Raw genomic sequence first — 27,706 nt, 5'->3', positions numbered from 1 at the left:
TATATACCACATCTTCTTTATCCATTCAGTTGTTGAGAGGCATTTAAGTCGCTTCCATGTCTAGGCTATTGTATCAATAGATAGTGCTGCTATGAACATTTGGGTGCATGTATCTTTTTGAATTAGAGTTTTCGTCTTTTCCTGATATATGCTCAGGAGTGGGAGTGCTGGCTTATATGGTAACTCTATTTTTAGTTTTTTGAGGAACTTTCATATTCTACTCCATACTGGCTGTACCAATTTACATTCCCATCAACAGTGCAGAAGAGTTCCCTTTTACTCCGCACCCTCTCCAGGATTTATTATTTGTAGACTTTTTGATGGCCATTCTGACCAGTGTGAGGTGATACCTCATTGTGGTTTTGATTTGCATTTCTCTAATAATTAGCGATGTTGAGCATCTTTTTGTGTAGCTGTTGGCCATCTGTATGTCTACTTTGGAGAAATGTCTATTAAGGGTTTCTGCCCCTTTCTTGATTGTTCCTTTTTTTTAAAAAAAAATATTGAGCTGTATGAACTGTTTGTATATTTTAGAAATTACGCCCTTGTCCGTAGCATTGTTTGCAAGTATTTTCTCCCATTCCATATGTTCTTTTCATTTTGTTTATGTTTTCCTTTGCTGTGCAAAAGCTTTTAAATTTAATTAGGTTCGATTTATTCATTTTGCTTTGTTTCCATTACTGTAGGAGATGGTTTTTAAAAAAATATTGCTACCATTTATGTCAAAAAGTGTTCTGCCTGTTTTCCTCTTGGAGTTTTATAGTATCCGGTCTTACATTTAGATCTTTAATCCATTTTGAGTTTATTTTTGTATATGGTGTTAGAAAATGTGCTAATTTATTTCTTTTACATGTAGGTGTTGAATTTTCCCAGCACCACTTATTGAAGAGACTGTCTTCTCTCCATTGTACATTCTTGCCTCCTTTGTCACTGATTAATTGACCATAGGTTTGTGGGTTTATTTCTGAGCTCTCTATCCTGTTCCATTGATCTATATTTCCGTTTTTGTGTCAGTACCATACTGTTTTGATTACTACAGCTTTGTAGTAGAGTCTGAAGTCAGGGAGCCTGATTCCTCCAGCTCCGTTTTGTTTTCTCAAGATTGTTTTGACTACTCAGAGTCCTTTCTGTTTCCATACAAATCTTAAATTGTTTTGTTCTAATTCTGTGAAAAATGCCATTGATATTTTGATAGGGACTGCATTGAGTTTGCAGATTGCCTTGGGTAGTATGGTCATTTTAACAATATTGATGCTTCCAATCCAAGAACATGGTTTATCTATCCATTTGTTTTCTTATATTCAGTTTCTTTCATCAGCATCTTATAGTTTTTGGAGTACAGGTCATTTGCCTCCTTAGATAGGTTTTTCCTAGGTATTTTATTCTTTTTGATGCAATGGTAAATGGGATTGTTTCCTTAATTTCTCTTTCTGGTATTTTGTTGTTAGTATATAGAAATGCAACAGATTTCTATATATTAATTTTGTATCCTGCAACTTTACTGAATTTGTTGATGAACTCTATTAGTTTTCTGGTGGCATCTTTAGTATTTTCTATGTATAGTATCAGGTCATCTGCAAACAGTGACAGTTTTACTTCTTCCTTTCCAATTTGGATTCATTTTATTTGTTTTTCTTGTCTGATTGCTGTGGCTAGGACTTCCACAACTATGTTGAGTAAATGAGGTGAATAAAAGTTTTCTTGTCTTGTTCCTGATCTTAGAGGGAATGCTTTCAGCTTTTCACCATTGAGTATGATGTTAGCTGTGGGTTTTTCATATATGGACTTTATTATGTTGACATGTGTTGTTTCTATTCCCACATTCTGGAGAGTTTTTTATCATAAATTGATATTCAATTTTATGAAAACCTTTATCTGTGTCTGTTGAGATGATCATATGGCTTTTATTCTTCAGTTTGTTAACGGGGTGTATCACATTGATTGATTTGTGGGTATTGTAAAATCCTTGCATCTCTGGGATAAATCCCATTGATAATGGTGTATAATCCTTTTAATGTATTGTTGGAGTTGGTTTGCTAACATTTTGCTGAGGATTTTTGCATCAATGTTCATCAGTGATATTAGTCTGTAAATTTCTTCTTTTGTGATATCTTTGTCTGGATTTTGCATCAGTGTGATGGTGGCCTTATTGAGTGAGTTCTCAAGTATTCCTTTCTCTGCATTTTTTGGGAATTGTTTGAGAAAGATAGGTCGTAAGTCTTTTCTAAATGTTTGGTAGAATTCATCTGTGAAGTCATCTGGTCCTGGACTACTGTTTGTTAGGAGTATTTTAATTACTGATTCAATTTCAGTACTGGTAATTGGTCTGCTCATATTTTCTATTTCTTCCTGCTTCAGTCTTGGGAGATTGTACATTTCTAAGAATTTGTCCATATCTTCTAGGTTGTCCATTTTATTGTTATAGTTGCTAATAGTAGTCTTATGATTTTTTGTATTTCTGTGGTGTTGGTTGTAACTTCTCCTTTTTCATTTCTGATTTTAAAGATTTGGACACTCTCCCTTTTTTTTTCTTGATGAATCTAGCTGAAAGTTTATTGATTTTGTTTATCTTTTCAGAAAACCAGCTTTTAGTTTCATTGATCTTCTCTATTTTTTAAAAATCTCTACTTGATTTATTTCTGCTCTGAGGTTTATGATCTCTTTCCGTCTACTATGTTTTTTTTTTTTTTTTCTCTAGTTGCTTTAGGTGTAAGGTTAGGTTGTTTATTTGAGATTTTTCTTGCTTCCTGAGGTAAGATTGTATTGCTGTAAACTTTCCTCTTAGAATTGCTTTTGCTACGTCCCATGTGTTTTGTATTGTCGTGTTTTTGTTGTCATTTGTCTCTAGGTATTTTTTGATTTCATCTTTGATTTACTTAGCGATCCATTCGTTGTTTAGTAGCATAATGTTTATCGTCCAAGTGTTTGTGTTTTTTTGCATTTTTTTTCTTGCACCTGATTTCTAGTCTCATACTATAATGGTCGGAAAATATGCTTCACATGAATTCAATTTAAATTTACCATGGCTTGTTTTGTGGCCTAGCATATGATCTATGCTGGAGAATGTTCCATGTGCACTTGAAAAGAATGTATATTTTGCTGCTTTCAGAGGTAATAGTCTATAAATATCAATTAAGTCCATTTGGTCTAATATGTCATTTAAGGCCTGTTTCCTTATTGATTTTTCTGTCTGGATGATTTGTCCATTGATGTAAGTGGGCTGCTAAAGTCCCCTACTGTTACTGTGTTACTGTCAATTTCTCCTTTTATGTCTGTTAACATTTTCCTTATATATTGAAGTGTTCCTATGTTGGGTGCATATATATTTACAATTGTTATATTTTCTTCTTGGATTGAATCCTTGATCATTATGTAGTGTCCTTCTTTGTCTCTTGTAACAATCTTCATTTTATTTTGTCTGATACAAGTATTGCTACTCTGGCTTTCTTTTAATTTCAATTTGTATGGAATATCTTTTGCCATCTCCTCACTTTTAGTCTGTATGTGTTTCTAGATCTGAAGTGAGTTTCTTGGAGGCAGCAAATATATGGGTCTTGCTTTTGTGTCAGTTCAGCCAGTCTATGTCACTTGGTTGGAGCATTTAGTCCATTTACATTTAAGGCAGTTATCGATATGTATGTTCTTATTGCCATTTTGTTAATTGTTTTGGATTTGTCTTTGTTGGTCATTTTTCTTTTGTTTTCTTGTCTTGTGATTTGATGACTATATTCAGTGTTATGTTTAGACTCCTTTTTCTTTTTTCTGTGTATGTTTATTATAGATATTTGATTTGACATTACCATGAGGTTTTCATATAGCAGTCTATATATAAAAGAGACTGTTTTAAGTTGCTGATCTCTTAATTTCAAATGCATTTTATTTATTTATTTTTGCATATACGTATTTTATTTATTTATTTATTTTATACAGCAGGTTTTTATTAGTTACCTATTTTGTACATATTAGTGTATATATATCAATCCCAATCTCCCAATTCATCTCATTCCCCCCACCACTTACCCCCTTGGTGTCCATACGTTTATTCTCTACATCTGTGTCTCTACTTCTGCCTTGCAAACTGGTTCATCTGTACCATTTTTCTATATTCCACATATATGTGTTAATATATGATATTTGTTTTTCTCTTTCTGACTTACTTCACTCTGTATGACAGTCTCTAGGTCCATCCAAATCTCTACAGATGACACAATTTCGTTCCTTTTTATGACTGAGTAATATTCCATTGTATATGTGTAACACATTTTTTAAAAAAAATATTTTATTGGAGTATAATTGCTTTACAATGGTGTGTTAGTTTCTGCTTTATAACAAAGTGAATCAGTTACACATATACATATGTCTCCATATCTCTTCACTCTTGCATCTCCCTGCCTCCCACCCTCCCTATCCCAAACCTCTAGGTGGTCACAAAGCACAGAGCTGATCTCCCTGTGCTATGCGGTTGCTTCCCACTAGCTATCTAGTTTACGTTTGGTAGTGTATATATGTCCATGCCACTCTCTCACTTTGTCACATCTTCTCCTTCACCCTCCCCATATCCTCAAGTCCATTCTTTAGTAGGTCTGTGTCTTTATTCCCGTCTTGCCACTAGGTTCTTCATGGCCTTTTTTTTTTCCCCTTAGATTCCATATATATGTGTTAGCATGCTGTATTTGTTTTTCACTTTCTGACTTACTTCACTCTGTATGGCAGACTCTAACTCCATCCACCTCACTACAAATAGCTCATTTTCATTTCTTTTTATGGCTGAGTAATATTCCATTGTATAAATGTGCCATATCTTCTTTATCCATTTATCCGATGATGGACATTTAGGTTGCTTCCATGTCCTGGCTATTGTAAATAGAGCTGAAATAAACATTTTGGTACATGACTCTTTTTGAATTATGGTTTTATCAGGGTATATGCCCAGTAGTGGGATTGCTGGGTCGTATGGTAGTTCTATTTCTAGTTTTTAAAGGAACCTACATACTGTTCTCCATAGCGGCTGTATCAATTTACATTCCCACCAACAGTGCAAGAGCGTGCCCTTTTCTACACACCCTCTCCAGCATTTATTGTTTCTAGATTTTTTGAGGATGGCCATTCTGACCGGTGTGAGATGATATCTCATTGTAGTTTTGATTTGCATTTCTCTAGTGATTAATGATGTTGAGCATTCTTTCATGTGTTTGTTGGCAATCGGTATATCTTCTTTGGAGAAATGTCTATTTGGGTCTTCTGCCCATTTTTGGATTGGGTTGTTTGTTTTATTGTTATTGAGCTGCATGAGCTGCTTGTAAATCTTGGAGATTAATCCGTTGTCAGTTGCTTCATTTGCAAATACTTTCTCCCATTCTGAGGGATGGCTTTTGGTCTTGTTTATGGTTTCCTTTGCTGTGCAAAAGCTTTTAAGATTCATTAGGTCCCATTTGTTTATTTGTGTTTTTATTTCCATTTCTCTAAGAGCTGGGTCAAAAAAGACCTTGTTGTTATTTATGTCATAGAGTGTTCTGCCTATGTTTTCCTTTAAGAGTTTTATAGTGTCTGGCCTTACATGTAGGTATTTAATCCATTCTGAGTTTATTTTTGTTTATGGTGTTAGGGAGTGTTCTAATTTCATACTTTTACATGTAACTGTCCAGTTTTCTAGCACCACTTATTGAAGAGGCTGTCTTATCTACACTGTATATGCTTGCCTCCTTTATCAAAGATAAGGTGACCATATGTGTGTGGGTTTATGTCTGGGCTTTCTATCCTGTTCCATTGATCTATATTTCTGTTTTTGTGCCAGTACCATACTGTCTTGATTACTGTAGATTTGTGATATAGTCTGAAGTCAGGGAGCCTGATTCCTCCAGCTCCATTTTTCGTTCTCAAGATTGCTTTGGCTATTTTGGGTCTTTTGTGTTTCCATACAAATTGTGAAATTTTTTGTTCTAGTTCTGTGAAAAATGCCAGTGGTAGTTTGATAGGGATTGCATTGAATCTGTAGATTGCTTTGGGTAGTAGGGTCATTTTCACAATGTTGATTCTTCCAATCCAAGAACATGGTATATCTCTCCATCTATTTGTATCATCTTTAATTTCTTACATCAGTGTCTTATAATTTTCTGCATACAGGTCTTCTGTCTCCTTAGGTAGGTTTATTCCTAGATATTTTATTCTTTTTGTTGCAATGGTAAATGGGAGTGTTTTCTTAATTTCACTTACAGATTTTTCATCATTAGTGTATAGGAATGCAAGAGATTTCTGTGAATTAATTTTGGATCCTGCTACTTTACCAAATTCATTGATTAGCTCTAATAGTTTTCTGGTAGCATCTTCAGGATTCTCTATGTATAGTATCATATCATCTGCAAACAGTGACAGCTTTACTTCTTCTTTTTCGATTTGGATTCCTTTTATTTCTTTTTCTTCTCTGATTGCTGTGGCTAACACTTCCAAAACTATGTTGAATAATAGTGGTGAGAGTGGGCACCCTTGTCTTGTTCCTGATCTTAGTGGAAATGGTTTCAGTTTTTCACCATTGAGGACGATGTTGACTGTGGGTTTGTCATATATGGCCTTTATTATGTTGAGGAAAGTTCCCTGTATGCCTGCTTTCTGCAGGGCTTTTGTCATAAATGGGTGTTGAATTTTGTCAAAAGCTTTCTCTGTGTCTATTGAGATGATCATATGTTTTTTCTCCTTCAGTTTGTTAATATGGTGTATCACGTTGATTGATTTGCATATATTGAAGAATCCTTGCATTCTGGGAATAAACCCCACTTGATCATGGTGTATGATCCTTTTAATGTGCTGTTGGATTCTGTTTGCTAGTATTTTGTTGAGAATTTTTACATCTATGTTCATCAGTGATATTGGCCTGTAGTTTTCTTTCTTTGTGACATCTTTGTCTGGTTTTGGTATCAGGGTGATGGTGGCCTCGTAGAATGAGTTTGGGAGTGTTCCTCCCTCTGCAATATTTTGGAAGAGTTTGAGAAGGATAGGTGTTAGCTCTTCTCTAAATGTTTGATAGAATTCGCCAGTGAAGCCATCTGGTCCTGGGCTTTTGTTTGTTGGAAGATTTTTAATCACAGTTTCAATTTCAGTGCTTCTGAATGGTCTGTTCATATTTTCTATTTCTTCCTGGTTCAGTATCAGCAGGTTGTGCATTTCTAAGCATCTGTCCATTTCTTCCAGGTTGTCCATTTTATTGGCATAGAGTTGCTTGTAGTAATCTCTCATGATCTTTTCTATTTCTGCAGTCTCAGTGGTTACTTCTCCTTTTTCATTTCTAATTCTATTGATTTGAGTCTTCTCCCTTTCTATCTTGATGAGTCTGGCTAATGGTTTATCAATTTTGTTTATCTTCTCAAAGAACCAGCTTTTAGTTTTATTGATCTTCGCTATTGTCTCTTTCATTTCTTTTTCATTTATTTCTCACCTGATCTTTATGATTTCTTTCCTTCTGCTAGCTTTGGGGTTTTTTTGTTCTTCTTTCTCTAATTGCTTTAGGTGCAAGGTTAGGTTGTTTATTTGAGATGTTTCCTGTTTCTTGAGGTAGGCTTGTATTGCTATAAACTTCCCTTTTAGCACTGCTTTTGCTGCATCCCATAGAGTTTGGGTCGTCATGTCTCCATTGTCATTTGTTTCTAGGTATTTTTTGATTTCCCCATTGATTTCTTCAGTGATCCCTTCGTTATTAAGTAGTGTATTGTGTAGCCTCCATGTGTTTGTATTTTTTACAGATCTTTTCCTGTAATTGATATCTAGTCTCATAGCGTTGTGGTCGGAAAAGATACTTGATACGATTTCAATTTTCTTAAATTTACCAAGGCTTGATTTGTGACCCAAGATATGATCTATCCTGGAGAATGTTCCATGAGCACTTGAGGAAAATGTGTATTCTGTTGTTTTTGGGTGGAATGTCCTATAAATATCAATTAAGTCCATCTTGTTTAATGTATCATTTAAAGCTTGTGTTTCCTTATTTATTTTAATTTTGGATGATCTGTCCATTGGTGAAAGTGGGGTGTTAAAGTCCCCTACTATGACTGTGTTACTCTCAATTTCCCCTTTCATGGCTGTTAGTATTTGCCTTATGTATTGAGGTGCTCCTATGTTGGGTGCATAAATATTTACAATTGTTATACCTTCCTCTTGGATCAAACCGTTGATCATTATATAGTGTCCTTCTTTGTCTCTTGTAATAGTCTTTATTTTAAAATCTATTTTGTCTGATATGAGAATTGCTACTCCAGCTTTCTTTTGATTTCCATTTGCATGGAATATCTTTTTCCATCCCCTCACTTTCAGTCTGTATGTGTCTCTAGGTTTGAAGTGGGTCTCTTATAGACAGCATATATATGGGTCTTGTTTTTGTATCCATTCAGCCATTCTGTGTCTTTTGGTGGGAGCATTTAGTCCATTTACATTTAAGGTAATTATCGATATGTATGTTCGTATTCCCATTTTCTTAAATGTTTTGGGTTTGTTATTGTAGGTGTTTTCCTTCTCTTGTGTTTCTTGCCTAGAGAAGTTCCTTTAGCATTTGTTGTAAAGCTGGTTTGGTGGTGCTGAACTCTCTCAGCTTTTGCTTCTCTGTAAAGTTTTTAATTTCTCCATCAAATCTGAATGAGATCCTTGCTGGGTAGAGTAATCTTGGTTGTAGGTTTTTCTCCTTCATCACTTTAAGTATATCCTGCCACTCCCTTCTGGCTTGCAGAGTTTCTGCTGAAAGATCAGCTGTTAACCTTATGGGGATTCTCTTGTGTGTTATTTGTTGTTTTTCCCTTGCTGCTTTTAATATGTTTTCTTTATATTTAATTTTTGACTGTTTGATTAATATGTGTCTTGGCATGTTTCTCCTTGGATTTATCCTGTATGGGACTCTCTGTGCTTCCAGGACTTGATTAACTATTTCCTTTCCCATATTAGGGAAGTTTTCAACTATAATCTCTTCAAATATTTTCTCAGTCCCTTTCTTTTTCTCTTCTTCTTCTGGGACCCCTATAATTCGAATGTTGGTGCGTTTAATATTGTCCCAGAGGTCTCTGAGACTGTCCTCAGTTCTTTTCATTCTTTTTTCTTTATTTTGCTCTGCAGTAGTTATTTCTACTATTTTATCTTCCAGGTCACTTATCCTTTCTTCTGCCTCAGTTATTCTGCTATTGATCCCATCTAGAGTATTTTTAATTTCATTTATTGTGTTTTTCTTCGTTGCTTGGTTCCTCTTTAGTTCTTCTACATCCTTGTTAAATGTTTCTTGTCTATTCTATTTCCAAGATTTTGGATCATCCTTACTCTCATTATTCTGAATTCTTTTTCAGGTAGACTACCTATTTCCTCTTCATTTGTTAGGTCTGGTGTGTTTTGACCCTGCTCCTTCATCTGCTGTGTGTTTTTCTGTCTTCTCATTTTGCTTATCTTACTGTGTTTGAGGTCTCCTTTTTCACAGGCTGAAGGTTCGTAGTTCCCGTTGTTTTTGGTATCTGTTCCCAGTGGCTAAGGTTGGTTCAGTGGGTTGTGTAGGCTTCCTGGTGGAGGGGACTTGTGCCTGTGTTCTGGTGGATGAGGCTGGATCTTGTTTTTCTGGTGGGCACGTCCACATCTGGTGGTGTGTTTGGGGTGTCTGTGGCCTCATTATGATTTTAGGCAGCCTCTCTGCTAATGGTTGTGGCTGTGTTCCTGTCTTGCTAGTTGTTTGGCATAGGGTGTCCAGCCCTGTAGCTTGCTGGTCGTTGAGTGAAGCTGAGTCTTGATGTTGAGAGGGAGATCTCAGAGAGATATTCACCAGTTGGTATTATGTGGAGCTGGGAGGTCTCTTGTGGACCAGTGTCTTGAAGTTGGCTCTCCCACATCAGAGGCACAGCCCTGATGCCTGGCTGGAGCACCAAGAGCCTTTCATCCACATGGCTCAGAGTAAAAGGGAGAAAAAATAGAAAGAAAGAAAGAAAGAGGATATAATATAGTGAAGTAAAATAAAGCTATTATAAAGCAAAGCTATACAGACAAAATCTCTCCCAGAAGCATACACATATACACTCACAAAAAAAGGAAAAGGGGAAAAATTAATATATCCTGCTCCCAAAGTCCACCTCCTGAATTTGGGATGATTCGTTGTCTATTCAGGTACTCAACAGATGCAGGCACATCAAGTTGTTTGTGGAGTTTTAATCCACTACTTCTGAGGCTGCTGGGAGAGATTTCCCTTTCTCTTCTTTGTTTGCACAGCTCCCAGGGTTTAGCTTTGGATTTGGACCCGCCTCTGCGTGTAGGTCGCCTGAGGGTGTCTGTTCCCCGCCCAGACAGGACGGGGTTAAAGGAGCAGCTGCTTCGGGGGCTCTGGCTCACTGGGACGGGGGGGGAGGGAAGGATACAGTTGCGGGGCGGGCCTGCGTCAGCAGAGGCCTGCGTGACGTTGCACCAGCCCAAGGCATGCCTTACCCTCTCCTGGGGAAGTTGTTCCCGGATCACGGGAGCCTGGCCATGGCGGGCTGCACCAGCTCCCGGGAGGGGTGGTGTGGAGAGTGACCTGTGCTCGCACACAGGCTTTTTGGTGGTGGCAGCAGCAGCCTTAGCTTCTCATGCCCGTCTCTGGGGTCCGCGCTGATAGCCGCGGCTCGTGCCCGTCCCTGGAGTTCGTTTAGCCGGCACTCTGAACCCCCTCTCCTTGCGCGCTGTGAAACAAAGACACAAGAAAAAGTCTCTTGCGTCTTCGGCAGCTGCAGACTTTTTCCCGGAGTCCCTCCTGGCTAGCTGTGGTGCACTAACCCCTTCAGGCTGTGTTCATGCCGCCAACCCCAGTCCTCTCCTTGAGATCCAACCGAAGCCCGAGCCTCAGCTCCCAGCCCCCGCCCGCCCTGGCGGGTGAGCAGACAAGCCTCTCAGGCTGATGAGTGCTGCTCGGCACCAATCCTCTGTGCGGGATTCTCTCCGCTTTGCCTTCCGCACTCCTGTGGCTGCGCTCTCCTCCGTGGCTCCGAAGCTTCCCCCCTCTGCCACCTGCAGTCTCCACCTGCGAAGGGGCTTCCTAGTGTGTGGAAACCTTTCCTCCTTCACGGCTCCCTCCCACTGGTGCAAGTTCAGTCCGTATTCTTTTGTCTCTGTTATTTCTTTTTTCTTTTGCCCTACCAAAGTACGTGGGGAGTTTCTTGCCTTTTGGGAGGTCTGAGATCTTCTGCCAGCGTTCAGTGGGTGTTCTGTAGGAGCAGTTCCACGTGTAGATGTATTTCTAATGTATCTGTGGGAAGGAAGGTGATCTCCGTGTCTTACTCTTCCGCCATCTTTCCCCGAGCTGTTTTTTTTTATAATCTATGTACTGGTTTATTTTTTTTTCACATCTTTATTGGAGTACAAATGCTTTACAATACTGTGTTAGTTTCTGCTGTACAACAAAGTGAATCAGCTATATGTATACATATATCCCCATATCCCCTCCCTCTTGAGCATCCCTCCTACCCTCCCTATCCCATCCCTCTGGGTTATCACAAAGCATTGAGTTGATCTCCTTGTGCTATGCAGCAGCTTCTCACTAGCCATCCATTTTACATTTTGTAATGTATATATGTCAATGCTACTCTCTCACTTCGTCCCAGCTTCCCTTCCCTCCCTGTGCCCTCCAATTCCTATTATGTACTTGCCCCTTCCTGTTGGGATTTTCCCTTTCTTATAGATTCTTAGTTCTTTCCATTTAGAGAAGACCATTCAACATTTCTTTTAGGGTAGGTTTAGTAAGGCTGAATTCTCTTAGTTTTTGCTTGTCTGAGAATTCTTTATCTCTCCTTCTTTTCTAAATGATAATCTTGTTGGGTAGAGTATCCTAGGTTGCAGGCTTTTCCTTTTCAGGACTTTGACTATATTGTGCCACTCCCTCCTGGCCTGCCATGTTTCTGTAGAGAAATCAGTTGATAGCCTTTTGGGGGTTCCCTTGTATATGAGTGGTTTTCTCTTGATTCCTTTAGAATTCTCTATTTTAACTTGCAATTTTAATTATATGTCTTGGTGTGGGTCTGTTTGGGTTCTTCTGGTTTGGGACCTTCTGGTTTGGGACACTCTTTGGTTCCTGGACCTGGATATCTGTTTCCTTCTTTAGGTTTGGGAAGTTTTCAGCCATAATTAATTCACATACATTTTTGATTGTTTTTGCTCTCTCTTCTCCTTCTGGAACCCCTATTATGTGTAGTTTGGCATGTTTTATATTATTCCATAGATCTTGTATGTTGCTCTTGATTTTCTTCATTTGTCTTTCTGTTTGCTGTTCTCATTGGGTGATTTCCATTATTCTGTCTTCCAAATTGCTTTTGAATTCTTCTGTGTCATTTAGTTGGCTATTCATTGCTTCTTATCTCAGAAATTGAAGTATCTATTTTTGGTTGGGTCATCTTTATAGTTTCTAGTTCCTTGTTAAAATGATCTTCCTTTACATCAATAATCTTTCTTAATTCAGTTAGCATTTTTATTACCAAGTATCTGAACTCATTATCTGGTAGACTGATTTTCTCTGTTTCATTGTTTTTTCAGGGGTTTTCTTTTGCTGTTTCAATTGAGAGTAGTTTCTCTGCCTTTTGATTTTACTTAACTTTCTCTGTCTCTGTGAATTTAGGAGAAACAGTTATCTATCGTGGTCTTGAAAGGGTGTTTTTATGTAGGAGCATCCCTGTGTAGACTGTGTGTGTTCAGTGCCTTTGGTGTGATGCCTGGTTTTGATATGGATGCCAGCCATGTCCTTCCTCAGGGTGTGCTGGCCACTGTCAACTCTGTAGAGTGTGTGGCTGGTGTTGGAGGATCTAGAGCCTATGTAGCATGTGAGGTGGGACTTTCTCTCTGCTTCCTGTCACTGCCCTGTCAGAGTTGGGGTGTGCTCTTCAGTTGTTGGAGTAGAAGCCCTGAGGGTCAGGCTGATCAGGCTTTATTAACCTTGAGTGCCTGTCCTGTAACAAAGGAAGGGATTGCTGAAGCAAGTGAGGCCCATGCACTCACCCTCACCAAGGTCTGATGTGCTACATAGGCATCTGTAGCTCTGCTCAGATGGAACCCAAATTCATGTCACTTCCCTTATTGTGTTTTTCCTTGATCTAGTACAAGTCTATAGCATGGAGTGGGTGGATCTAGAGCATTTGGTGGGCTGGGGTTGGGCGTCAGGGCATTGTGGCTGCAGGAATTGAGGTGGCCATGCTGCTGCCAGAGATCTGGGCTGCCTCTGTGGCAGTCTTCTCCCAGGACTTTTATGCCAAAGATCCAGCATGAAGCTGTGGCTTGGAATGGGTAGGGCCAGAGCACTCTCCTGGCTTGAAGAAGGACCACAGTGTGAGGGTTGTGGTGTCTCAGCAAGTGCTGACAATGGCTATTGCCACCCCACCAGGACCACACCCTAGGCCCACAGTGGCTGCTGCCACCCCACCAGGACCACACCACACTACACCTAGGCCTCTGGGTTCTTTCTGCATAGCTAGACTGAGTCTTTTTCCAGGGCTGGCTCAGATCTCATGCCAAGCTGTGGTGTGGAGTGAGCAGAGCTGGAGTATTCTCCTCACTTGGATTGGGGAGTATGGCAAGGTGGTAGCCACCACTGTAAAGCCCTCTCTGCCCTGATCATTGGGCAGTCAGCACAGGTACACTCTTTGTGAGTAGAGTCTAGGCTTTTCTAGCTCTTCTATCTGTCCCAATGGTTCTTCCAGCAGCCAGGGGGGCTTGTCTCCTCCCTGAAGGACCCCAGGACTGGGATAGCCAATTTGTGGCTCGACCTGCTTGCTCCCCAGGTAAGAGTCCACCATGTGGACCTTCTCTTCCTTTCACATTCCTCTCAGGGCCAGAGGTCCCAACTTTATCCTTTTTTTTCTTCCTACCTTGTTATGTGGAAATCTTTCTTATAGCTTTGGTTGTATAGGAGTTCATCTGCCAGTTTCCAGTTAGTTTTCCATGTGAATTGTTCCACATGTAAATGTATTTTTGATGTGTTTGTGGGAGGTGGTGAGTCTCAGTCCTCCTATTCTGCCATCTTTATCTGCCCAGTAATGCCCTTTTGCTGCAGGGCCTGGCATGTGGTCTTGCTTCCTGTTGTCCCTGTAGCCTTGCTTATTGCCTTGTGGTGCTGGTCTCTGCTGATTTACCAGGTCTTTGGGGGTCTATCCTTGTTTTAGTTCTTTCCATTGGGTCAGTTATATTCTTAACTTACCTTCATAAAACATCTCCATACTTTCATTATAAATTTCCCTGTTTTGTGTCACTTACAACAAAATGAGTCTTAATTTATGCAGCTAATATTTATCTGTCATAGGACATTCTTATTTATTTAATTTTCATGTAAATGCTTACTGTTGAGGATGAACTTCATGTAATATGTTCAATGACTAACTGTATTGCTTCTCTTGTAAAATGTCTATTCACTTATGTAGCCCATTTTTCTTTTGAAGTATTTATATTTTTCTCATTAATTTAGAGAATGTTTTGTATATTTATAGCTTTAACATTTTATCTATCATCTATTATATATGTAACAATATATTTTAACTTTTATTATTATACCATTTTTGAATAGATGTTTAAAATGAGTTCATTATCAAATAAGTTAATATTTTATCTGAGCTTTGTGTAAAGTGTAGAAAGTATTCTTCATGCCAAGATTTTAAAAATAATATCTTGCATTTTCTTCCATTTTTCCCTAATTGTTTCTGTTTGGTGTTATATTTTCTATAATTTACTTTAAAATATTTCAACAGAGGCAGTGTGATTTAGATGTTTGTGTTAGATTGTAGTGTTAAATCTGAAATATCTTAATCAGTATCTTACATATTTAGGATGTGCTGTGTTAGTATTTGAAGTCTAACTGGGAGCTCACACTTAAGAAATGCCTACTCTGAAACTATTCTATGATTTTTATCCTTGATCAGCACCAGAGGGTTTTGTAATTACTGTGTATGTCAGAAATGACTTTTTTTTTTTTTTACTAGTGATGTGTATGGTGATCAGATATGTGAATTGACCACTTTACACCACTAGGTGATTATAATAAAAAAGACAGTAATAAGTACTAGAGAGGATATGGAGAAATTGGAACCCTCATACATTGTTGGTAGGAATGTAACATGGTGCAACTACTTTGAAAAATAGTTTGGCAGATTCTCAAAATGTTAAAAATAGTGTTACTATATGAGCCAGAAATTCCACTTCTAGATATATAGCCAAGAGAACTGAAATTCTATGTTTACACAAAAACCTATATGCACATGTTTAAGGCAGCATTATGGATGATAGCCAAAAGTGGAAACAACCCAAATGTGTATCATTTAATGAACAAAATGAGATATATCCATACAATGGAATATTATTTGGCTATAAAAAGTAAAGATACTGATACTTGCATTAACATGGATGAACCTTAAAAACATTATGCTAAGTAAAAGAAACTAGTCACAAAAGGCCATATATTGTATAATTCCATTTATATGAAATATACAGAATAGGCAAATGCATAGAGACAGAAAGCATATTGGTGGTTACAAAGGGTTGGAGGAGGTGGAATTGGGAGTGACTACTAATGGGTAGAGTTTTTTTAGGGGTGGTGGTGGTGGTGGTGGTGAAAATGTTCTAAAATTAGACAGTGGTGATGATTGCATAACTCTTTGAATATACTATAAACCACTGAATTGTACACTTTTAAAGTGTGAATTGTATGGTCTGGGAATTATATCTGAGTAAAGCTGTTATTAAATATATATATACGCAGATTGGCTAGAAATATTGCACAAGTGAACAGGGCATATGAACCTAGAGAATCCTGTGATTATGCCTTTTGGAGTGGTGCCCTAAACCTAGGGACTCCTTGGGTCATGGGCACAGAATGTTTAGAGGATTCTCTACCATGATTTGCCCAGAAGGTTAGATGAATCTTGTCAACAGAAGATTGTCACATCTGCCTTAAGGTGCTGTTCTGAATGCCTGAAAGCACAGAGAGCTGGAACTTGATTAAACATAGAGCATATTGTGTGACTGTTTTGAGTCCCACTTGCTAATGAATGTGCCTTTGGCAGAATTTGGTCTGAGACTTCCTTTCATGGCAACAGCATTTGGGAGTGAAGTGATAGTGAAAAAGAATCACACAGCCCTCACATATTTCAGTAATTGAAGGCAACAGATAGCTACCAAAAAGTCCAAATTGGATAGGACAATTGTTAACAATTGGTACTCAGGAACATTACTGACCTTTATGTATTCATCATGCCTCTAACCACTTTACGGAATTATCCTATTAATTTTGAAAGATTTTATTAATTAATTATCTTACTTTTTCTGGGTACAAAATTAAATCTTTTGCACATAATGATAATTTTCCTCTTTCCTGTACTGTGTCTTATTTTCATTTTATAATTTATTTGCTAGAGCTTGGAAAACAATGATGAGTGGTATGATAACACTGTTTGCAGTTCATTTCATTTTATACTCAATAATATGGACAAATAGTCAATATAACCAATACAAAAATTGAAAGTCAAAATCAAAATTATAAATCAGTCAAAAATTTACAAAAATGCACCTTAAGCATTTATTATTCTTGTGACTTTGTCCACATTGTTTAACCTCTCTGAATTTTACTATCTCACCTGGTTAATGGATTTGGATAATAATTGCTACTTATTAGGATTATGGTGAAGATTAAATAAAATGATTTATTTGAAGTGCTCATACCATGTTCTTGGATTGGAAGAATCAAAATTGTGAAAATGAATCTACTACCCAAAGCAATCTACAGATTCAATGCAATCCCTATCAAACTACCACTGGCATTTTTCACAGAACTAGAGCAAAAAATTTCACAATTTGTATAGAAATACAAAAGACCCCGAATAACCAAAGCAATCTTGAGAAAGAAAAATGGAGCTGGAGGAATCAGGCTCCTGGATTTCAGACTATACTACAAAGCTACAGTAATCAAGACAGTATGGTACTGGCACAGAAACAGAAATCTAGATCAATGGAACAGGATAAAAAGCCCAGATATAAACCCATGCACATATGGTCACCTTATCTTTGATAAAGGAGACAAGAATATACAGTGGAGAAAAGAGAGCCTCTTCAATAAGAGGTGCTTGGAAAACTGGACAGCTACATGTAAAAGAATGAAATTAGAACACTCTCTAATACCATACACAAAAATAAACTTAAAATGGATTAAAGACCTAAATATAAGGCCAGACACTATCAAACTCTTAGAGGAAAACATAGGCAGAACACTCTGTGACATAAATCACAGCAAGATCCTTTTTGACCCACCTCCTAGAGAAATGGAAATAAAAACAAAAATAAACAAATGGGACCTAATGAAACTTAAAAACTTTTGCACAGCAAAAGAAACCATAAACAAGATGAAAAGACAACCCTCAGAATGAGAGCAAATATTTGCAAATGAAGCAATGGACAAAGGATTAATCTCCAAAATTTACAAGCAGCTCATGAAGCTCAATATCAAAATAATAAACAACCCAATCCAAAAATGAGCAGAAGACCTAAATAGACATTTCTCCAAAGAAGATATATAGATTGCCAACAAACACATGAAAGAATGCTCAACATCACTAATCATTAGAGAAATGCAAATCAAAAGTACAATGTGATATCATCTCACACCACTCAGAATGGCCATCATCAAAAAATCTACATAGAATAAATGCTGGAGAGGGTGTGGAGAAAAGGGAATCCTCTTACACTGTTGGTGGGATTGTAAATTGATACAGCTACTATGGAGAACAGTATGGAGGTTCCTTAAAAAACTAAAAATAGAACTACCATACGACCCAGCAATCCCACTACTGGGCATATACCCTGAGAAAACCATAATTCAAAAGAGTCATGTACCACAATGTTCATTGCAGCTCTATTTACACTACCCAGGACATGGAAGCAACGTAAGTGTCCATCGACAGATGAATGGATAAAGAAGATGTGGCACATATATACAATGGAATATTACTCAGCCATAAAAAGAAACGAAACTGAGTTATTTGTAGTGAGATGGATGGACCTAGAGTCTGTCATACAGAGTGAAATTAAGTCAGAAAGAGAAAAACAAATACCGTATGCTAACACACATATATGGAATCTAAAAAACAACAAAAAAAGTGGTCATGAAGAACCTAGGGGCAAGACGGGAATAAAGACGCAGATCTACTAGAGAATGGACTTGAGGATATGGGGAGGGGGAAGGGTAAGCTGGGACAAAGTGAGAGAGTGGCATGGACATATATACAGTACCAAATGTAAAATAGATAGCTAGTGGGATGCAGCTGCATAGCACAGGACAATCAGCTCGGTGTTTTGTTACCACCTAGAGTGGTGGGATAGGGAGGGTGTGAGGGAGGGAGACGCAAGAGGGAAGAGATATGGGGATATATGTGTATGTATAACTGATTCACTTTGTTATAAAAACAGAAATTAACACACCATTATAAAGCAATTATACTCCAATAAAGTTGTTAAAATAAATAAATAAAGTGCTCAGCAGAAAAAAAAAAGCAAGTGGTGGCATTAGCCATGCCACTATAAGAGGTAAGGCCTGCCAGTTTTTGAGTATGAAGATTGCAAAATTTTAAATAAAATTTTAAATACTAAATATCAAAAAAATAAATAAAGTGCTCAGCACAGTGTCTGGCACCCAGCTTAGTAAATAAATAGTAAGTGAGGAATTTGTGACATAGGTTCATGTTGGGTATGATGGAGCAGACAGAGGGAATAATCAGTTCTACCTTCTCGGAGGACAACAATGAGGAAAGGCTGAAAGAGGAATTCACATTTCCCAGCAGAAATGAGGTTGCTGAGGAAATTTTAGGGACAGGGTAAAATAATAGTACAGAAATATGAGGCAATATTAGATTAAGGGACTGTAAAAAATCTGAAATATCTGGAACAGAGTCTATGATATGAAATATGGATAGAAGTGCAGCTAGAGATAAAGCCGGGATCAGAATGTGGCAAGTACGTAGTGTTATGTTAACGAGTTTGGAGTTTCTGTTGATAATGGGTTTTATGCAGGCGAGCCATTTGGTCAGGTTTTACTGTAGAGAACTTCCTGTTGAAGACATCTTGGTGAATGAACTGGGAGACAGGAGGAAGGAAGACCAGTTAAGAGCTAGCTCTAAGGCCTGGGGTGTAGTTGGGACTTGGAAGCAGAAGCCAAGGTGGGGGAGGCATTAGCGGAAGGAGATGGAGGGGAAGGATGATTGGAGTCTTGCTTGGAAGAGAGATGGGTTGAACCCTGTTGCTGTGTTAGTTTCCTGTAGCTGTTGTAACAAATTATCACAAACTTGTTGACTTAAAACCACAGAAATTTATTCTTACAGTTCTGGAGGCCAGAAGTGTAAATAGAGTGTCACTTGGCTGAAACCAAGATGTTGGTAGGGCTGCTTTCCCTCTGGGGGTTCTGGTGAAGAAGCCATTCCTTGCTCTTTTCCAGCTTCTTGTGGCTGCTGGCATGCCTTGGCTTGTGGCTGCATCATTTGGGTCTTCAAGGCTAGAGCCCACACATCTCTCACTGTTCTGTTCACATCATTGTCTCCTCTGTGTCAAATCTCCCTCTGCCTTCTTCTTATTAGGATATGTGATTGATTGCATTTAGGGCCCACCCAGATAATCCAGGATAAATGCCTCATCACAGAATCAATAATGTAATCACATCTGCGCAGACCTTTTTTCCCCTAAATAAGGGTCACATTAATAGGACCCAGAGATTAAGACCTGATATGTTTGGGGGGCCATAATTCTGCCTTCCATTGTTGCCACTTACTGAGATAGGAAATAGGCTACAAGACTGTGGAAAATATAATGAAATTAGTTTTGTACATAGGTTTTAGGTTTTTAAGAAGACTCATATTCTGTTCTCAATTTCTTTTATCCTTCCCATTTTTAATATAAATGATGTTTCTCTTCTTTGGCTGAAATCAGGGATTGGGTTTTGTAAAACCCATCTTTTTTCTAAAAGCTTGTATCACCTTGAGTTAACCCTACATATTACTTCAAACCAAAGTGTTCTTCTGTTTACCTTAGCTCAGGCAAACAGAGCTCTGACATGTCAGATTGTGAAAAGCCCTGAGTTTCCTTTAAGTAAATTTCAAGAATATCAATCATAGATGAATACAGAAAAATTTTCACCATTAATTATCTTCCCCTCAAATTCTTTTAGTATATATACCAAATTCAACCCAGGCAAAGGTTGAAACTGTATATTTTATTACTGACCTTTTCAGCTCAACAGTACTAATAAATAAATACTTCAAAACAACCATTTTCAGCAAAAACTGAAAAATAACTGAAAGTTTATTTTATTACTAGTTTTCATTGAGTAATATATATCATACAGGATAAAGTTCTACTGGTATGCTTAGGCTATGAAAGGTGGCTGCTGCTGAGCTGAAATTTTAGTCTATTTGTACAACTTCAAACCTGAATGTCTATTCTTACTTTCTTGAAAGCTGATAAACTTGTTAAGTACTTTCCAATGATCCTACCCTTTAGAATTACTTGGTGTCTTAGATTCTAGCTAATTCTGGCTTTTTAGTAAGCTTCAGTTTCAAAATACTTGAATTTTTTCATTTCTAAAGTTTTACTTTTTCAGTACAGTGTTTCCCCTTTGCCATAGAAATTTTAGGTTCAGGAAAATATTTTTTTCCTTAAATTTGCATGCTAAATTTCCAGCTATAATATTTGTTCAAAGAATAAAAATAATGCATAAATGAGTCATAGAGAATTAAATATTGCATTCAAGTCACTTCCAAAGATTAGATAGATTTCCTTTCAGTTGCTCAAAACAAGTTTTGATTTCCCTGTCATTACTTAAAAAAACTTGGAAAACCATTTTGTGTGTTATATGCATTTAAAAAATACATATATAATATATAATATATATATATATATATATATATGCATGCCAAGAACTTCTTAATTCCAGTCCTTAAGACAATATAATGCCCAAGGTAAGTGCCCTAGACATGGCCCAGTGACATGGGGCATGTTTATAATTTCCTCACTCAGGTTTTTTTCAGTTAACGGGTTACTTATTAGGGCAAAGGTCTAAGGTCAAACATGCCACCTTCCTCTTCTACTCTTTTTTCCATAATAAGACCTCATCATACCTAAAGTGAAAAAGCTGATGCTTTTGATTGGATACTAAAAGCGTTCATTCGTACAGACATTTGCTTATGTGCCAACTAGGTTCTGTGGTTGCCTAAGCAATATTTAGTAAAGACCTTGCAGGCGGTCAGTTGATCCTGAGACTAAGTTGAATAACAGGTAAATAAAAGTCCTCTAATAATTTCCTAAATTTTAATTAAACCCAGAGTCATTCTGTTTATAGATACAGAACAATTCTCAGGGGCAGTTATATTTATGCAGAGACGTGGTTCTCTGTCCACATGTGGAAAATTTATGCTGGACTGTGTTTGTAAAATGATAAAGCATTGTTTGGCTCTATTCATAGGCTATATTTTTGTTCATATGGAAAATTAAATAGAACAATTTTTTATTTGGCTCTATTTATAAGCTATATTTTTGTTCTTATTAAAAATTTAATAGAACAATTCCACTCAGGTACAGCAGTGGAGCCTCGTTACATGTTGTCTAAGTTCTGCTGGCCACAAGTAGCTTTTTGGAACTCACTTTATACCTCCAGTTTGAAGATTTATCCCTTAAAACAAATATATTGTGTGCTTTTTTAAAATTAGCACTTTAAAAAGTCACAAATAGTAAAATTGTCTTTACTGTGAAACTATTAACTTTAGAATTCATAATATATACCAAGTAGTTTTTCTTTTTCAAAATGCATCTGTGTTAGGATAATAATATTTGCTTCCCTTTTAAAGGAATTAAAAATTCAATATTTACTACACTATCAAAGAGCAATATTTATTAGCTGTTTTCATTTACTGAGTTGGAAAGAATTAGGAGCAGGCCTACAACTTGTAGGTTAACTCACTTACAAGTCTCCTTTACCTTAATAGATGGTGTTGTTATGCTCATTTTACATGTGAATAATTAGAAGTTTTAGTTTTCCACTAATAAAGTCTCATTATATAACTGTAACAGAAAAGCATACTTAACCTTAAAAAAATAAGGCAATTATTTCAAGATATACATTTGTTTAGACTATTTTTATTATATAGACATACCTATAAATTGTTTTTTTTCTAGTATATTTAAAAAAAAACTTTGGTTAAGAGCTAACTATTGTACCTGATGTTTTTTATTTGTAGTTGAATTAATTTTACTCTATTTTACTGTTCCTTCTCCCCATAATAAACTGTTATTTTATATACCATCCAATATTGCTATTCGTTTCTGAGTTTGTCCTCTTAGTAAAATTCAGGCATCTTGAGATTTGAGAACATGTTTAATTAGTTAGTGCTTAGTGCTTAGTTAGGTCTTGGGCATAGAATATTTGCTTGAAAAATACTTGCAGAATTGCTCTGAAGTTTAAATGGAATTGCTATTTTCCTGTTAGAGAAAGACAAGTCTGAGATGTCATTTTAAGAGGTTAACTGGCTGTTCAGTATGGGTCTTGGAATGCCAGTTGAGAATAAAAACTATAATGGTCAAGAAAACTGCAATATTCATCTTGGCCACTCAGCACAGTTCTGTGTTAATAACTATATGAGAAGCCATCTTAAAATTGGAAGGTGGCTTGTTGAGCATAAAATCAGAGTAAGAAGCGTTGTCGGATGAGCTAATTGACTATTGTCATCAAGGGAAGGTAGCTTGATGCATCTGTCTGTTTTAAGAGACTAATATCAATGACGACTGAATTATAAAGGGGGAAGTCAGGGAACCTTTTCTCCTGGATGGTCCTGGAAAGGTGTTACTAACTTCTTGCTTATCTACTCCTATTTCAGGCTTCATGCAAAATACGCCTCTTCCATTAACCTAGTACTTCTTCATACAGGTTAGAGTTTAACTGATTGTGCTTTAGTTTTAGTTATGATATTTCAATCATACTCTTAAGTCCAGACATTTTAATTGGAATTTGAGATGAGTGGTTACTAGAACAACTCATGCAATTCACAGATTAAATTTTTGATTAGGTTATTTCTTCAGGTAAGTTTTCTGACTAATGCACTGTATTTCTCCCTAATTTCTTTTCAGGAGTTTGCTCTCTTCCTTGTTTTAGCTACATCAAGGTTTATAGAATAGAAAGACCTGTTCAGGATTTTTATAATGTTCAAGGTCAATATTCCATTATAAAATTGTAGGCATAATGTTAAAGGCATCCTAACTCAAGCAAAAGACAACCTCATGGAGGGAAGAGTAACCTTCCTATATAAAAGCTGGTGAGGGGTGGTGTGTGTGTGTGTTTTTTAAGTGCTTTATATAGAAAACAAAGATATTTTTCTGTGACTAAGTACAGTTATGTTTGGCCTCCTATCCTAGTTCTATTTGTTCATAGCATAGGCGGCATGTCTCTTCACATTAGTCTATAAACAAGAATTTATTTTATGTCATACTCTAGTGGCTCAACGAATAGGTATAATGGGAGGCCTTCTACATTTCCAACAGTCAGGAAAACAAGTTGTTTCTCCCTGACTTCTCCAGACAATGTAGCATTTTGTAAAGAACAGGGAAATCAGATTCAAAAGGTTGACTTCATTGGAATATTCTGTACTGGGCTGTGTGCTCTTATTCATTTACTCAGTTTCTCTGAGCCTCAGCTTATTTTCTTTTTTTTATACAATAGCCTTCACAATAATACCTCTCTTTTTTTTTTTTTTTTTTTTAATACCTCTCTTAACTTAATGTGAAAGTGCTTTGTTTCTAATGGGATATTAGGGAGGAAAAAATCTTGCATTCCTGTCATCAGTCCTAACTTTATGATGCATTTTGATAATCACTGGTCTTTTGCAGTGATCCTTATCATGTAAGAATATTTGCCTTTTACAAACTTTTAAAATCATATAACTTTGAGTATAGTAGTTTTTGGGGAATTAAATCTAGTCAGAGATAGTTTATTCTATTTTATTCATGTGATCAAATTATAGCTGAAATTTATTGTCAAATAGCAATGGGAAAGCTAAATTGCAAAGTTCAGGGACTAAGTTATGAAGAGTTTATGGAGTTTTTTCCCCCTCATATTATAAAGGATCTAAGGTTTTTTGTTTGTTTGTTTGTTTTTGACCTTACCTACTGTATGTTATGGATCATAATGGCTAGAAGAAATAATGTGGCAAGTAAAGTCTATGATTAAGAATATTTATCTTTATTGTTGATAGAAATCCATGATTTTGTATTTGTGGTTAAAGACTGTAGGGTTTTTATTTATTTTTTTAGATAAATAAGGCACCAAAATCACATTATTTGTTTTTAAATGTGTATAACATAGTTTTTGAGTCCCAAGCACACTGCAATATTTGCACTGTCATCTTTCCTTGACTTTTATGAACTCTGAAAGAAAGAGCTGAATTACATTTTTTAGGACACTTAGTGAGCAAAACTAGACACATAGGAAAGGCTGGAGAATTTCCATGTGACTGGAGAGCTACCTTTATAAATATATAACATAGTATATTCTCAAATGGAAATGTTTTAAATTTACTGTTTGCCAGTCATTGCTGGAATCATAGTGTCTGCTTAGGGGACAGAAGGATTATTTTAATATGATTTCTGACTACTGGTCTTTGACTAAATTCTAAATATAAACATGTCTGATAGTTTCTTTCTGGGAATATGTGAAGGCATAGTCCCATTTTTTTTTTTTTGTCTGTGCTGTTCTGTTGACTGTGTTTTTATTTTCTCAGTGTATAGTGATTCCATAGAAGGAGTAACTTTTAAGAACCTGAAATATGAAAGGGTATTAGGTTGATATGAAAAAAACCCTTTCAAATAACAAGCATGGTACAGATGAATGCACATGAGTGGTAGTCCTGGTGGAACAATACAACAGGGTAAACATGAGATTTTTATTACAAGTATTAAACATAAAAATGTAATTTAGTTATTATAAATTATTACCAATTAATGGAGGATGACTATGAAGCACAAATTTAACTTTTAGAACTTTCAAGTCATCATTCATGTATATATACATTTATATTTATATAAATATTTTGGTATTATATTCATATAACATTTTCTCTTTTATTCAACAGAAATCTTCTTGACAGAGACACATTTTCTAAATCTGATCCAAGTAAGTATCTATTACTTGCTTTTTGAAATAGTCTACTTATTTTACTTGATTTTGCAAAAAGTTATATGAAAATCATAGTTCTTATTTAAATATTTGTTTTAAAGCCTAGAAAGCAAGATGGAGTATAGTCTCAGGCCCTGCATTCTCATCTACCTGTGCAGTACTCTGGCTAAAGAGAGGGAATTCCTTAGCGTTTTGAGAATAAGATGACAATGCAGATGACTGCAATGTAGGACAGTTCACTTTGAAAGTAAACCTCATTGTATGGCCATATGGTAGAAATTATCTTTGAAAGAGAACTGTAATGGGCCATAATTTTATGATCAAGTCAGAGTAATCATTTTCCTTTTTTTGTGAATAAATGCAGTATATAAAGGCATGTACAACCAAGTGAATTATATAATATCTTGAATGAGCTGAAGTTTTTGATTCCTAATTATATATATTGAAAATTGGAGATAAATTGTAAAATAAAAGACAGTTTAAATTAGAAAACAACAGAAATAATGTATAAATCAAGTAGTGATTCCAAGTCTTGTAATATTTAGAAGCTGATATCCAGCAGCTCTCCATCTCTACAAATGTGTGAACCTGTGTGGTTTAATTACAGGAGAGAGGTTTTGTCAGTTGACAGAAGAATTCTTGAGGTAGTCACTGGAGAAAAGGCATTAAAATTTGTGGGTATTAAAAATTCCTGGGATCCACTGACAAGTGGGTGGGATATTTTTGTCCGTTAATCTTTACCCCAAACTCTTAATCTCCCTTTTTTGCGACTTCCTTTTGTGGTTCATTGGATTTCTTACTTGTTTACAAACACTGAGTATAGGAGTTGCAAATATTAAATGTGGCATATGATTTGCTCCAGATATCCTTCCTATGATGGTTTTGAGCATTGTAAGTATCCTAGGAAGAGCTTGACTTGTGACTGGTAACATACTGAAATATTTCAAACTGTTTAACCTTAGTTTAAATTTTTTTTTATCTATATCTGTAGCATAATGCAATTGAAGACATTAGCAAATAATTGTTATTTTTTTTATGCCTAGCTCTATACATGCTAAGTTCTAAAGACCTGATATTGTTTCTTGCTTTTTTATAAAAAATTTTCATCATGTGATGATTTATTAGCAGTTTTCATACCAGAGTAAGCCTAGGAACTAGGAACTAATTTTAATATAGCTTTTGTACAGCTGAAAAATAACTTGGATACATTTATATCTGATATTTATAAAAGACGTTTAGATATATTTATTTTTTCATCTTTTGTAGTTTGTGTCTTGTATGTACAAGGAGTTGGAAATAAAGAATGGAGAGAGGTAAGAATTTGAATTTAAATAAATTGTGCTGGAAGACATGGTATAAGTTATAATGTGATCAAGATGATACTTTCCTGTTTTTAGTTATTTTAGTAATTTTCTTATAGATTTATTTATTTTTATTTATTTATTTTTGGCTGCATTGGGTCTTTGTTTCTGCTCGCAGACTTTCTCTAGTTGTGGCGAGCAGGGGCTACTCTTCGTTGTGGTGCATGGGCTTCTCATTGTGGTGGCTTCTCTTGTTGTGGAGCATGGGCTCTAGGCATGCAGGCTTCCGTAGTTGTGGCACGTGGGCTCAGTAGTTGTGGCTTGCAGGCTCTAGAGCTCAGGCTCAGTAGTTGTGGGGCACGGGCTTAGTTGCTCCGTGGTTTGTGGGATCTTCCCGGACCAGGGCTCGAACCCGTGTCCCCTGCATTGGCAGGAAGATTCTCAACCTCTGCATCACCAGGGAAGTCCTTTAACCCAAAGATTGAATTTCTTTTTTATTTTATTTCATTTTAATTTGATGAAAGCAATCTTTCTGTTTTGTTCTTAATAATCCTTAATGTTTAGCTCATTTATGATCTTTCTGTGGAATAATCTAGCCTTGAATTTTTATTTTCCTCAGTCTTACATAAATTTAATGTGATCCAATTCTTACATAATTGAAGTTTGTGGGTTTATTCTCACTTTTTTAGGTCAACTGCTGATTTTATAAAATATTGCTTTAAAGCGTTTTAAAAGTGATATCAATTATCACCTGCTTTTTGACAGTTAATAACTTGTTATTTGAAAATAAAGTAGAAACTCAGTTTCCTAATACACATACTTTGTGTAATGGAGTAAGAGCAAGGAGGCAGAATTACATTTTTTCACCATTAATAATTTTATTTATTTATTTATTTTTGTTGCAGTATAGTTGATGTGTAATATTATGTTTCAGGTATACAATATACTGATTCACAAATTTTAAGGGTTGTACTCCATTTATAGTTATTATAAAGTATTGGCTATATCCCCTGTGTTGTATAGTATATCTTTGTAGCTTACTTTATACATAATAGTTTTCACCTCTTAGTCCCCTACACCTGTATTGCCCCTACCCCCTTTCCTCTCCCCATTGGGAACCACTAGTTTTGTTCTTTATATCTGTGAGTCTGTTTCCTTTTTGTTATACTCACTAGGTTGTTGTATTTTTTAGATTCCATATATAAATGATATCATCCAGTATTTGTCGTTCTCTGTCTTATTTCACTTAGCATAA

General features: G+C 36.4%; 1 protein-coding gene across 2 annotated transcripts in view; it reads left to right on the top strand.

The window, feature by feature from the left end:
* The window catches only part of CPNE8 (copine 8), a 306,320-nt gene that overhangs the window by 15,044 nt on the left and 263,570 nt on the right, over nt 1-27,706 (top strand). For both annotated transcript variants that reach the window (XM_059934544.1, XM_059934545.1), the window contains exons 2-3: nt 25,107-25,147; nt 26,417-26,463. In XM_059934544.1, coding sequence (XP_059790527.1) covers nt 25,107-25,147; nt 26,417-26,463 — 88 coding nt within the window. The remainder of the gene's footprint in view (nt 1-25,106; nt 25,148-26,416; nt 26,464-27,706) is intronic.

Source organism: Balaenoptera ricei, chromosome 10, assembly GCF_028023285.1.
Source record: "Balaenoptera ricei isolate mBalRic1 chromosome 10, mBalRic1.hap2, whole genome shotgun sequence".
Taxonomy (NCBI): domain Eukaryota; kingdom Metazoa; phylum Chordata; class Mammalia; order Artiodactyla; family Balaenopteridae; genus Balaenoptera; species Balaenoptera ricei.
Note: the sequence above shows the minus strand (reverse complement) of the source record. Positions and strands in the feature narration are given on the sequence as shown.